The sequence below is a fragment of the Lynx canadensis genome, chromosome A3, assembly GCF_007474595.2.
Source record: "Lynx canadensis isolate LIC74 chromosome A3, mLynCan4.pri.v2, whole genome shotgun sequence".
NCBI classification, from domain to species: domain Eukaryota; kingdom Metazoa; phylum Chordata; class Mammalia; order Carnivora; family Felidae; genus Lynx; species Lynx canadensis.
This window is the reverse complement of record NC_044305.1, coordinates 80,329,367-80,343,666: the sequence shown is the minus strand read 5'-3', so window position 1 is coordinate 80,343,666 and position 14,300 is coordinate 80,329,367. Positions and strand designations below refer to the sequence as shown.

At 34.0% G+C, this 14,300-nt stretch overlaps 1 protein-coding gene across 1 annotated transcript in view; it reads right to left on the bottom strand.

Annotated features, from left to right (window-relative positions):
- EHBP1 (EH domain binding protein 1) overlaps window positions 1-14,300 on the bottom strand; it is a 337,775-nt gene that overhangs the window by 38,888 nt on the left and 284,587 nt on the right. Inside the window, 8 exon segments of the mRNA XM_030310685.1 lie at window positions 4,957-5,010; window positions 5,013-5,079; window positions 7,710-7,816; window positions 8,017-8,103; window positions 8,106-8,154; window positions 10,507-10,538; window positions 10,541-10,630; window positions 13,851-13,958. Of these exon segments, the coding sequence (XP_030166545.1) occupies window positions 4,957-5,010; window positions 5,013-5,079; window positions 7,710-7,816; window positions 8,017-8,103; window positions 8,106-8,154; window positions 10,507-10,538; window positions 10,541-10,630; window positions 13,851-13,958 (594 nt within the window).

Below are 14,300 nucleotides of genomic sequence, written 5' to 3'. Positions count from 1 at the left end.
CAATTTTCATGTATATTACACGATAATGACTGTGGCAGAGAAATAATGTTAAGAGGAACATGAGTACCTCTAACGGGCCAAATGAGTTGGTTAAGTGACTTTCTTCATAACCTAAATGAATATTGATCTGTTTCTTCTGAGTTACTAATTATAAATCACAAAATGGTGGTAAGAGAGTCCAGAGAATTAGTAATAAGACCCCAGGAAAACCAGACATTCACGTCTAAAAAGAGGAGAGGTGAAGCAGGAACTATGTCATGTGGTGTCTGGAAGTTGGACTCCAGAGCCCAACTGGGTTTGGGTCCCGACTCCACCACTTTTAAATGTATGAATTGGGCAAGTTCTTTCTCTGGGCCTCAGTTTCCTCACTGAAAAATGCTATTTTTAATAGTCTTGGTTATTAATGGAACCTATCTCATAGGGCCATTGTGAAAAACAAGGAAATGATGTATGTAAAGCATTTCCATAGAGCCAGACATAGTAAGCATGCAACAAATACTGGTTATTACAAATATTTTCATCTTTAGGCAAAGATAATGGATAATTCTGGAGATTCAAAGTGGAAAGTTTCCAATAACAACCTAAATAATTTTATTTTTATTTTTCTGTGGGCCCAATTTCCTGCTTTAAAGCAGCTTAATGCTGCATTTGGCTCCTCAAGAGCTGAGGTAAAGAAACATTCTAAGGAATGTGTAGAAAGTTATTTCTTTTAACTCTTTGATTCTTATTCTCCCTGAGTACATTTAATATTTTTAAATGGTCAGTTAGGTTTTTGTAGTGGATAGTCTACAAAAAGTACCAAACTTACATACAAATATCAACTTGGAATGCACATGTTTCTAATTAGTAAGTCTTACTGTTCCTAAAGAAATAAATCATTCTAAACTTTAGGTGCTAGGTATTTAAAAGTTCCTCCTCTGTAGAAATAAAAAAAAATAGAATAAAAAGAACTGATGCAAAAAAGTTCTTTAGTATTTGCATAAGAATTTTACAGATCCCAAGGTAGGATGGCAGAACACACACACACACACGCACGCACGCGCGCATGCACACACACGCACAAGCACACACACACGTGTTATTTAGTATTCAGGCTAGTTTAGGATTACTCAATTTCAGAAATAACCAGTCATATGAGTCCCCACAGCTGCTCTGTCTCTGCCAATGACATACTTTCTCCAAATGGATGTTGGGATCTCAGGCCCTTTCCCTGCCACTGCCATTCTCACCCCTGGTATATTGTCATCTTGCTGCAGGATCCACTGAAGTGCTCTGTTACGTTCCTTTGCTGCTTTCTTGTTAGAGCCTTCTCCTGACATGCCAGGAAAAATGCCCAGTGGTCTAGGTCACCATCCAGTCTCCACCTTTCTTCCCATCAAGATGCAAGAGTTTCAGAGCTAAAGGGGTTGATACTTAAAACCCAGAACTACTCAAGTTCTGGGAACTGAGGACTCAGGCCTAGGGCAACTACTAGCATTATTCTAGTGGTATTTATTTATTTTTTTAGAGCATTTTTTTAAATGCTTATTTCTATATTTTGAGATAGAAAGGGGCGGGGGGGAGGAGCAGAGAGAAAGAGGGACAGAAAGAATCCCAAGCAGGCTCTGCATGGAGTCTGATGTGAGGCCCAAACTCACGAACCATGAGATCATGGACTCTTAACCGACTGAACCACCTAGGTGCCCCTCTAGTGATATTTTAAATTAATAGGTTTTTGTGGGTTTGTCTGGCTGGAGGATGCTAATAACAGTGCTTCTTTTGGAAAATGTATTCTCAGTTCTGCAAAATTATCTTCTAAATAAATTTTGCAACCCATTTAAAAGTGAGTGGATTCCCTCAAAAAGTTAAATAGAGAATTAACATATGACCCAGCATTCCAATCTTAGGTATATACCCCAAAGAACTGAAAAACAGGGATTCAAAGAAATGCCTGCACACAATGTTCATAGTAGCCAGAAGATGGAAACAACCCAAATGTCCATCAATGGATGAATGAATAAACAAAATGTGGTTATATGCATACAATGCAATATTATTCAACCACAAAAAGGAATGAAGTAGTGGTACATGTTATAATACGCATGAAGCCTGAAAACATTATGTAAATTCAATGAAGCCAGACACTAAAGGACGACTACTATTTGATTCCACTTATATGAAATATCTAGAATAAAGCACATTTCTAGAGACAGAATGCAGATTAGAGATTCCAGGGGGATTACAAGAGGAGAAAATGGGAAATTATTGTTCAATGAGCACAGACTTTCTGTTTAGGGTGATGAAAACTTCTGGAAATAGTAGTGATTGTATAACACTGTGAATGTATTAAATGTTACTGAATTGTATGCTTTAAAATGGTCAATTTTGTGATACGTGAGCTTCAAATCAATAAAGAAATATGCTCAGTATCTAGAAGTATATAAAACTTAAAGTAGCAGATAAAGTATGTTTTGTTCTGTAAAGAACATATGGTGGGAAAAGAGGACTGACTTAAGAGCTAGGAAACCCAAAAAGTCCAGTTTAAGCCTTAACTCGGCCATTACTACTCAGGCCTTCTTAAATGAGTCATTTCCCTCTCTGAGCCTCAGTTTCATCATGTAAGGAATATGATACCATCTGCTCTGCTTAATTCTGAGGCTGAGATTCAGAAACGGCATAGCAAACTAATATGTCAGGGAAAAAGTACTAATTGCTATAATAAATGGAAAGTTGGAAGCATTGGAACCCCAAAAAGGAAAGGATGAATATATACTTTCTCTTTCTAACACCTTATCTCTTACTTCAGATGCTAACTAGGCTTTACGCAAATCTTGAGAAACAATTATTTGGTCTGGAAGAGGTTCAGTATAGTCCAGGGTAATTGCTGGAGCTTACCAAGCTGGGGAACAAAGGCAATTTTAGTCTGAATGTGCAGTAGCCAACCCAGTCTAGATCAGATTCTGTCTTGTGCAGTAAGCAATATAAAGCCCCAAAGGGACGCTAGAATCAATCTGTAGTCCATGACTATCTTTCAGATTATAAATGATCTATAGTGAAATGGGAGCACTTCAAAGCTTCAGCGATAATATGTGGGATGGGAAGGAGAATTTCAGTCTGTTTTGGTTAGAACCTTCAATAAATCAGGCTCCAAGTTTGAAAAAAGGGAAGGAAACCGAATTTGTAGCTTTTTTTTTCTAGTGGCACAAGGCTTCTTGTATAGTAACATCTAATTTATCCAATACAATGAGGAAAGGTGTTGAAAGAATTTGTTTAAAAAATTAGTCTCTTCAAAATATTTAAAGGTAATAATTTAAAATGTGTACAGAAATTATACTACCTAGTATTTACATTTTTATATAGTTAACATAACTAATATTTTCAAATCCCCTAGAAACCGAAGGGAAAATGCAAATATGAAACAATATATTAGTTTATGGGATACTTGTTGAATTCGCACGAATGTACAAGACTGAGCATACATGTAAGTTGTTAAGGCAACAATAAATATGTTCTAGGTAATCTAGTATAATGGGAAGGATCCTGTATGATAGGGTTCTGGTGACCTGAATTCCAGTCCAAGGTCGGGCACTTACTGATCTATGTGACTTGAGCTTTCCCTGTAACTCTGTCTCCTCTGTACAATGAGAAGGTTGGGCAATAGTGTTCAAAAGACAAGGTGTTTGTTTTTTTTTTTTTTTCTGGTTTTAATTTTAAGCAGTAGAACCTTTTCTTTAAATGAACTCTTCCAAGAAGTCTGCTATTTCGAATAAATAAACTTAGAGCTGCTCTGTTTGAAGTAAGGTAGGAACTCCAGACGCCTGTCTGCTTTCTGCTCTCTTATTTTCCTGACAGCCCCGAGATGCCTCTGAAGAAGCTTTAGGGCTCCAAAGAACACAGTTTGAAACCCACTGGGCCAGATAAAGCCAAAGGTCTCTTCCTGTTCTAATATGTTCTGATTTCACTAATGTAGGCATTTTCAATGTCCCATATAAATGCTTATTTTTGGAGTCGTTTTTTAATTGTAAATATATTTTTGGCAAATAGAGAAGAAAAAGTTCAGGAAAGCTTTCCCAATTCTAATCTACTACCATCATTTACTAGTCTACTTTAACACGGCTAATAAAAGTAAAAAATTACTTATATTAAAGGAATGAATGTTCCACTTTATGTTTTGACATTTTTTTCTTAATATAATTTACTTTTAATTTGGTATAAAAATCTGAATTTATTTCTCATTTTTACGCTTCTTGTAGGAGCAGCATTTTAAACAAATACATACATTCCTTTAAAATATACACATACACTGTTTTTTTTTCCCCAGTAGCTCACTCTGCACTTAGATCTATACAATCACTATTGGCAATCAGCATTAAAGGGCAATCTACCCTCTGGTTAGGAGCTAACTTGCTGCTCTAACCCATTTTTATAAACCTTCCCATATACTTTAATCCTTTCAAATGCAACTGTGACACAAACTATTACAGACTTTTAAAAACCTGTTCTCTTGGAAAAAAAAAAAAAAAAACTGTGGAGCATCAGTAACCAGATAGTATTCTCAAATTTCAGTGATCTAGTCCATGGAGCCGTCCCCTATGCATAGTGCTCTGTTTCATGCAGTACATGGCTTTAGCTGGCCAAATCTTTTTTTTTCCCAATGAATCAGTAGAACAGTGAAGATCTTACTTTTTTTTTAAGCAGTGGCATATCAATGAGGCACAGATGTGTATTCCAACTCTGCATGGATGAGCACACTGTTCAATAGTGCTGGCTCACACGGTATCAGGGCGAGTTATCACTTCCCATGAAGGCACTCTTATCACCAGGGCCCAGAGAGGTGGCTGCAAATCGCAGCCTTTTTATTTTCAAGGCAGTTCTGCTGAACATTCAGGCTTCAAAGATTCACACTTCCAAAACTCTATAAGAGTTTGTGAACGCTCAATTTGCCAAAACTGTTTACAGTGTAATTGGGCACCGTACCTGTGTCCATGAGATAGCGAAGGCGCTTCTCCACCAGCGCGGCACGGGTGTCAATTGCTTTTGCTCATTCTCTAGTGCTGCCAATTCTCCTACAACATACTGACTGGTGTCTTTGAACCCTTTCTGTTAACGAGAACAAACAGGAAGGAAAAAAAAAAAATCACTTGTAAGTTGCATTTTTCCTTTCTACAAACACTTAGTAAAGCACTTACCTAGAGAACCAAATAACACCGTTAGTATCACCCTTAGTATGAAAAGCAACTCCCTGTGATTCAAGAAATTTTCATAAATGCTATGTATAGCAAAACTTTTGCAAATAGAGAAATCTCAGCTGTTTAGTATTATATTTATAATTTAACACCCAGATTTGCCATATTTAAAAGTTAATGCAGAGAAAAAATTCTCCTTAAGTCAGAGTTATTTAAGCATGGACGACGATAGAAGACAATTTTCCTCTTGGTGACTGTCAAAACAAACACCAATGACACATTCATTCAAATGTGCAATATGCAAAAATGGAGCCTTACTAAGGAAATGATTCTTAAGTATCTATCCTGAAAAACACAGACTTATTCTTACAAAAATACAAATTAAAGAGATACATTTCTTGCTGTCATAGTAAATATACTATTTAAAATGCTTTTTAAAAATTATAAAAAAGAAGTTTCTATATCTCCAGTTTTCCCTCCAGCTGGCTGCTCTATTTTAACATGTCGTTCTGTTGATGTATCACTAATTATTGTAGCTGCGAATTCTAACTTGACAGGTGGTTTCAAACCTTGCTGCAAGGATCTAATGCAACTAGTGCACTGATTTGGTTAATCTCCCATCTAACCAAATTTGGATTTCAATTTGAAATGTTACTTTTTACAATCATCCATGTTTAAAAAATTATCCTTAGAAGTTTTATTTGAAGTAGCAGTTCTATTATAAAGTACCAGTAGAGTCTTAATTTTTATTTTCATATTACTCATTTAATCATTAGGGGGTAGGGTTATTACTTGTGGTAGAGTTACAAAGAGATTAATTATGGCTCCCTTTGTAATACCTGTTACCTTGTGACATTTCCAGAGCTAAGTTTCCCAAGTAGCTGAGGAATACTGAAGAATGCTTAAGTGATTACTTTCACTACCACCATTACTAGCATCAGAATTTATAACATTATGTATTCAGAGGAACAAATATGAACAATCTCTTCTATCAAATCCCTTCCCTACCTAGAAGCATATTAATCTCTAAGAAGCCATGAGGAATTATCTTTGGGTCCTCCTTAAACAAGAAACAAAATCAAGAATTATGTTATTATGAGCATATTCTGGAATCACCATGATCAATAAACACATCTAACCATACATATGACTTATCTATCTCTGGAACTGGTAAATTCACATGTGAACTCTATATCAGCTTACTGTTAAATTGATTTGGTGGTTGACAAACTTAAAGATCAAATGTATTTTAGGAAATCATAAAACTGATAATTTTTCAGTATAGTGTGATCAAATAAGCTACTGTATTTTTTAAAGATCCATAAAAATGGATATTCTCCCATCTCAATATGAAATATAACAAAATCATAACAGAATAAATGTAAATGGTAACTTTAAAATCTGGAATAACCTATCTGCCGTATAGCAGAGCATTTCCAAAAAGGACTTTCCTTTTTTCATTCCCATACAAAGGGGCAAAACTAACATAGTCTGTAAAGACAACATGAGTAAGAAAGATAAAGGAAGCAGAAATGATAAGCAACATATAAACTTCATTGTTTTTACAGACTGGCTCAGTTAAAAACAGTCACAAAGTTTATTACCAGATTTCTTTAGTGTGAGTATACAGTATACTCAAGTATTCTGCAACTTACAAATTATACCAAATATTCCATCTCGATATATGAGTGAGCTGTTCTGTGTACTAAAACCTGTCTTAGTACAACTTACAAATGAGAAGTTTTTAAGGACCCTAATTTGTAGTCTGTAATTCTGAGTGCACTTATAAGGATTTAAAAATCCAGCAAAGACCATTTTAACAGTAAAAACAATGAAAATATTTACACAAACTACAGATAATAAAAAAGTAGCACCGCTCTTAGAGAGCTATGCTTCCAGACAAAATTCAAGTTAAAACTTGTTCTTCCTGCTTCTGTCCCGCAGCTGTCCATCAAAAGCAGCTTTCTCCCTGCGGTCTATCAAATATTTCCCTCACAAATCAATTTTACACATGATCAGCCCATACCCCTACTGAGCTGAACCTCCCCGTTAATTAAGTGAAGAAATTACCATATATATTATATTAATGCAAACATCATTCAGCTAGTAATTCACGGCTGATCTGGATAATGGAAAGGTTGAACACCCATTAACCCAAGCCAACAAAATGGGTTGGCTGAGAAATTCTAGCAGGTCTCATGTGACTTTTCCCTCTAACTGCAGCTCTGCGGTATCTGCTATTGTAATAATTAAAATCCTCCTGGTAGATCAATACTGGAATCTCTTTATGGGAAGTGCCCTGATGGAAATGTCTCAAGGAAGCTGGGGCTGTGGAACTCTGAAAAATTCATTTTTTTTTTATCTGACAATTATCACCACACTGCAGACTAATTCAACAGTGCACCCCTCTCACTCTGCTTTGAATGCACTGGAGATTGACATCTTAAAAAACCTAACATCTCATTTTAACAAATAAAGGCACTATTTCCACATACAGTTTGGAATTATCAGCAATCATGAAACCCACACAAAAAATTAATATACATTAAGCACTTCATCTTCTGATGGCTTCCTCTGAGTTTCAGTTATCGCTGTCTTCTCCTCATTTCCTTTCTTTGTATCTTCCTGTATTGATCTCTGCCTTTTCATCTCTTAAAAAAAAGGGGGAAAGACATGTAAAATTATTATAAAGCTTGATATTTGTGTATTGAAATGTGGATTTACACTATCAGCTTTTATATATATATATATATATATATATATATATATATATATATACACACACACACACATATATAGCTAAATACTATTAAATCATAAGATGGGAAAACATTTTTAAAAGTGTTCCTACCTGGTCTATTCTCAACATATTGACTGAAAGACTGAAGTTGAGTTTTTCTGACTGTAGAATCCTTGCTGAAAACAACAGGATTTCTAATCGTTCTGTTGCTTTTTGTAATCGTTCAGTCCGGAGATCTTCTGTGCCATTCTAAAAGTAAAACAAACGTAGTTAAGACATCCTGATTGTATAAACATGAAATTACATATTAGCAAAACAACTTTTACTGATTTAAGATAATGCCAAATTAGAAACTTTGTGAAAGAAAAAGGATTTCAAAGAGCTCTAAGTAGTTCAACTACAAGTGCTGTTGCCTGTAACCAAAACTTTGGGAGACATAGTTTAGATGGAGGATCACTCTTGATAACTTTGATTCATTAGATGCTGTAAAGCCCTGTGTCTTCTCCCAATGATATGCATAATTTAAAAGCCATGGTGCTTCTGTCTGGTCCCCCACTATTCTGCCCCATCGGTTTGTACAGTCCCACAGACTTGTATGACAAGAAGAACTAGTTTCTAATTTTATGCCCATTGAGATAAACCACTAATGCTGGATGAAGGCTAAAAGGTAGGATTATAATACTACCCCACTGAACTGCATTTCATCAGCTATAACTTTCCAAAGCCAGATTTGTAAGTAAGCCCTTTACAGCTAAGGAAACTACAATTATCTTTTCCAGAGCTTCCTATGTTAATACTGGTAACAAATTCAAATGGTTCTATCAACAAGAAATATCCCAGAAGACTGAACTACTGCAGTGTGTGGAAGCTGCAGATACCGAGGTGCTGTGTACCAAACAATATTTCATTTTATACCTAATCTTTTATTATTTTTATTAAGTGTTTTGAAAGTAAATAGGGAAAGGCTAAGATGCATGACTAATAGCTAAGCCTGCTGAATGCTGAAACTGGTTATCAAAAGCTACCAAGACTTTGCCCTTCCTCTGCATTGAGACAATCAGTAATGAGGGAGCCCTCCAATGGCCTATTCTCTAGCCTCAAGGAGGCCTGGGATACAGAATCCTCAGGGGAAGGTAACAGTTTATCCTTTTCCACAAACACAGAATGCCTCATTTATAAACGTGTAAACTGCATTTTATTAAAAAAATAAAACCCCAAATCAATGCTGAAAGCTTCAAGAGAACAGATGGACTCTATATGTTCTTTATAAGTACCATTTAAAAAATCTTAACTAAAAAGATCCACACAAAGACAAGCTGTTTAAAGCACACCTTTTGTTGAAATAACTTTAAAAATTACCACATAAGAGATTTTTAGATAGCGAAACAATTTCATCTATTGAGACAATTAAACCTTAAGAATGAAAATACTCCCATTTTATTTTTTCAAGTTACAGAATATCTTTATTATTAGTATCATGTACATACTATGCTAGCTATGTAGCTGGGATAAAACAATTTTGGCTTTTATTTATTTGCTTAAGAAAAGTGTGTATTCTTATAGCTATTATTATAACTGCCCAATGGTTTAAAACTCAAGTCTTTACCAAAATAAACAAACACGGCTAAATTTTTTGAGGCCTGGCAACATGCTGAAATATCAGTGCGATTAGCCAGCAAATCCCATCTTAAGAAACGTTTTTATGACTAGGGACTTCTGCCACTTTACAAATGTATTCCTCTAAACCCACTAATTCAGTTAGCCTTTTCAATCCATTGTATTATTCTTAGGCCAGCATCATTCTGCATTAAATCCACTGCAGAAAGCTAATTGAACGCAAAAAATCAGACCTGATCCAGGCTTCCTTTTGTTCAAAGATAGAGACCAAAAGTCCTCTGGTGCTGCCACACACTTTCATCACCAATTTATAGAAACCAACAGTATAAGGAAAAGCAATGAAAGTCATTGTTTTGGGACTTCAAAGCATCTGTGTGTCAGAGGAAGGAAATCCTTTCAGTCAGCAGGGCAGTCCCCATAGTCCGCAGGTGGGTGAAAAGTTATACAGGACTAGAAGTGCCCTAAAGCTACAGAAATATTAATTATGCCATGAGAGGAAAGAAGGATGGCTTGCTGAGGATAGTATAAATAGCCTAAATAATAATAATCTTCATGTGACATTTGGCGAAAATATTACTGATACAAGTTAAGATTCATATTGGCACACAACACTTGCAAGTATCTTTATATACAATCACATACCATCTTCAGTTATTAATTAACATTAATTCTAATTCATCTAAACAGGTCAGAGGTTGAGGGTAATAGAAAAAATGCCGGAATTCTCTTAGCAATATTCTTCCTAGCAAATATATATACATATAGAAGTTGAAACAGTTTCTACACTCATGAACACAACAAATTAAAGTAGTAGTTTCTCTGGAAAGCAGTGATTACCATATTGCTACTTAATTGATTTGCTATTCAATAAAAAATGTCTATCTTAATCTTAATGTGAAGAACTTGCAAGAAATTGATTTTAGGTTTATAAGGTGCCAGTGGAAGCTAGAATGCACACAGAGACAAATATTTTAAACAATTTACCTTAATGTCTTGCTCTGAGCTCTCAGTTATAGCTTCTGTGCAGCACTGGAAAGTGAATTTGCCACCTGTGGCTGAGCCTCTAGGAGCTTCTTTAGCTTCAAGTCCACCAACTTAGTGTTTTGTTCTGTTAATACACAAATACTATGAATAACTGAGATGCATTGAGATATGTAGGCTATCAATTTAGGAGACATCACAAAAATATTACTATATTTTTAAAAAAGACATTAGATTGTGAAGGAACCTATCAGACCTGACAAATGCACAACTCTTCATATATATATAAACTGTAATACATACTATATAACTATAGTATAAATGAGTAGTCTTTAGGTATGTTAACTATACACTTTTTTAATTGAGATACAATAGATATGTAACATTATATAAGTTAATGTGTACAATGTGATTTGATACATTTATATAATGCAATATAATTACCACTGTAGCATTAGTTAACTCTTCTATCACATCATATAATTATCATTTCTTTTTTGTAGTGGGAACAACTAAGATATAATCTCTTAGCATATTCTTCATATACATGTATACACACACACACACACACACACATATACATGTATATATAATCATATATATTTTTCTCCCCAAATCAGTCCCCTTAAAGAATATAGTCAACATACCTTAAGACCATTCAGTTGCATCATATAGTTAATAGTAGCTATGTTTACCTGAAAACCTAAGCCTGCATTCGATGTATACATTTATATAAGTAACTGCATAGGTTATACATAATAAAACAAACTATCTACAAAGTAGATATCTAAAAGGGGCAATACAATTTACTCTTGTTACATTATTTCATTTTCAATTCTTCTAGTATATTAAATTTATACACATAATACCATATTAAAACAAGTTCTCAACATGACTCAGTCATGTATACATTGTTGGAATCAATGTTTAAGTGTGTACATTTATACCCAGCATTGAAATAGGGCATATGTTTAACAAATACCTTAGAATTAGAGGGCAGAAACACAACAATCATATTTTGGAATATAATAATTATGGATAGAAATTTAAAATAAATAAACATAGCTACAACTTTTAAAATAAATAATTTCAAATTAATTTTAGCAAGTACCCTAATCTTTAATAATAAAATAATTCAGAAACAAATGGAAACAAATAATTATATTTAAACAAATTCACTCAAAGGAACTGTTTAATAAAATGGTTGTTAAAAGACATGCCAACCATTTGGTGAATGATATTTTTCATAAAGATTAATAAGTTTTCTAATTATAAGACTCTTAATAAATGCTATTATCATTACTTTCATGCAAATTGGTCAGTTTATATTGCCAGGCTTCTCTTTTAAACAATATCTGATGAACTATGGTCAAATCAAGATAAAGATTAAACAATTTATTATTAAAACATTATGACTTTTATATACATATTAAAAAAGAATTTTGGGGAAAATAAAGAAAGGCTCAAAATCATAAAACATGCTACGTGCTTCCAGATTCCAATTTGCACTCCTATTTCTTATTGCCATGAACTAAACTATAGTGTGGATTGGAAAGTCTGTCCTATGTACAGGCCAACACTTACTGGCATGCCTGAGAGTTGTAAACAATGTTTTACTTAATTCCAAAACCAAAAAGACTGAGAGGTGTTTTGTTTGACATATATGAAGTAGGAGTTTTTAAAAAGGACAAGAGTCAAGCTGGTTAACCCTAATATATATATTTTTAATGTGAATGGAAGTATTGGAAGTGTCACTTTCATTTTTTTAAAAATTTGTTTTATTATTTTTTTAAGTAATCTCTGTGTCTAACGTGGGGATCTAACTCATGACCCTGAGATCTAGAGTCACATGCTCTACCAACTAAGCCAGCCAGGTGCCCTTAGCCCTAATATTAACCAACCATTAAAGCAGCCCACCAAGTTGCTGTAACTAAAATGAGAAAATTCCCCCCACCTTACCTAAGAAATGACTAATTTTCCTATCTTCATACTCTACTGCAAAATCAGAAAATATGTATCATTTACTGTCAATGATTTTATACTTCCATAAACTGAATCTTGATGCTTTAATTCTATACCTATAAATGCCTCAGCAGTAGTGTTACTGGTTTCTGATAAAGCCTTCAGTGGTGGTTGTGGTAAGGGGGTGGGTAAGCAACAACTATCTTTTCCAAAAGAAAAAGAAAAAAGAAATCTACTATATTTTAAATAGAAAGAAATAAAGGTAGTCCTAATTTTGGGTTAAACATTTAAATTTTTTCCTTAAATATCAGCATCTTCCTGGATTTGCACAATTATAAATATACTGATTTCCATTTAGTAAAAGGTAGCTTAACACTAGGCCATGAAGGAGTGACTGAGAAAGGGCATGGGTTTTCTTGGGTGCTCCCTAAAGTCAGGAAGTCCTTAGCTGATTATATTTGGAGAAATAACACTAGGTTTCAAACAGAAGAAGAAATAAAACAGGTTAGCACTGCAGGAACATGCCAGGGTTAGGAAAAAGAATACCTGTTTTCACTCCCTTTAGATTTTTACAGGAAAAGATAAATATTAGGGACCTCACTTCCTCACTTTTAAGTCTAGAGAGATTGCCAAACACTTTTTACTGCTAGAAGAATTCAATTCAATAAGCATTTATGGAACCTCTCAGGTATACAAAGCTTTTGATTACTATCTGACGCTGACTTATAAAGGTAATGCATCTAGAACACTCAACTTTTAAAGCAAGAGTATTTTATATTTTAAACACCAACTCAGTGATTATTGGTATAATATTTACTGACATAAGATATGAGATTAATAGCAGTCTGTATAAGCAGTTTTCAAAGTGTCTTATTGTAATTAGTATTAGTGTAAATTAATTTATTAGTACTATGTAAATATCTAAAGTAAGCACAAAATTTGCAAAATAATATTACAAGTAAGACTATCAATTCTAAACCAAGTCAGAAAATCTGATCCATGGTTGAGGTTTACATTTGAAGTATTCCATAGATACTACATCTATACCTTATAACATCACATCAAAATATTTATGCTGAGATGGGAACCAATGTTTGAATGCCTATAAGTTGTCTCATATAACATAAAATATAAAAATGAACTTTAGTAATAAGAGAATGCAAACTATAATTTATTCCAATTGTATTGCTAATTTTAACACTAAATCTAAAACAAAATAACATAAAATTGATGGAAAGTGGACTTAGCTAAATGATTTGTGAGGGCATAGGATGTAATAAAGCTACAGAAAGAATTTATTATCATTATTGATGAGGTAATAATAAAAATATAATTATAAAGTGTGCCATGCAGCAGGATGCAAAATATTTACAATTTGAAATTACCGGGAGTATCAAGGTCACTTTCTAAGTTAGTAAGTTCATCTCCACCTCCTACAACAAAGCCTTCAGGAATCTCCTCGTTAGTATCTATCTCAATATTATCATTTTCATCTGTAGGAACATGTAGCAATAATGTTAGTATATTATTCTATTTTATATCATTCATCCAAAACACTAAAGTAGAAAACCCAGTATTTTAATGACAGTTATTCAAATATAGTCTGACAGATCAGCAAGAAATCAGTTTTAAGTCACTTTTCACTACTGGATTAACATTTGTATTTTACATTCATATGTCAAAGATGAATTGTCACATCAAAGAAGTTACAAAGGTTTTGACAATTTGTCACATGCGGTCTCTGAATCACTGAGCTCATCAAGTCCCTATATTTTAAAATGTAATGTGTAAGTAATCTCTAACAACAGACATACAAAAATAAAGTTGGTTTACTA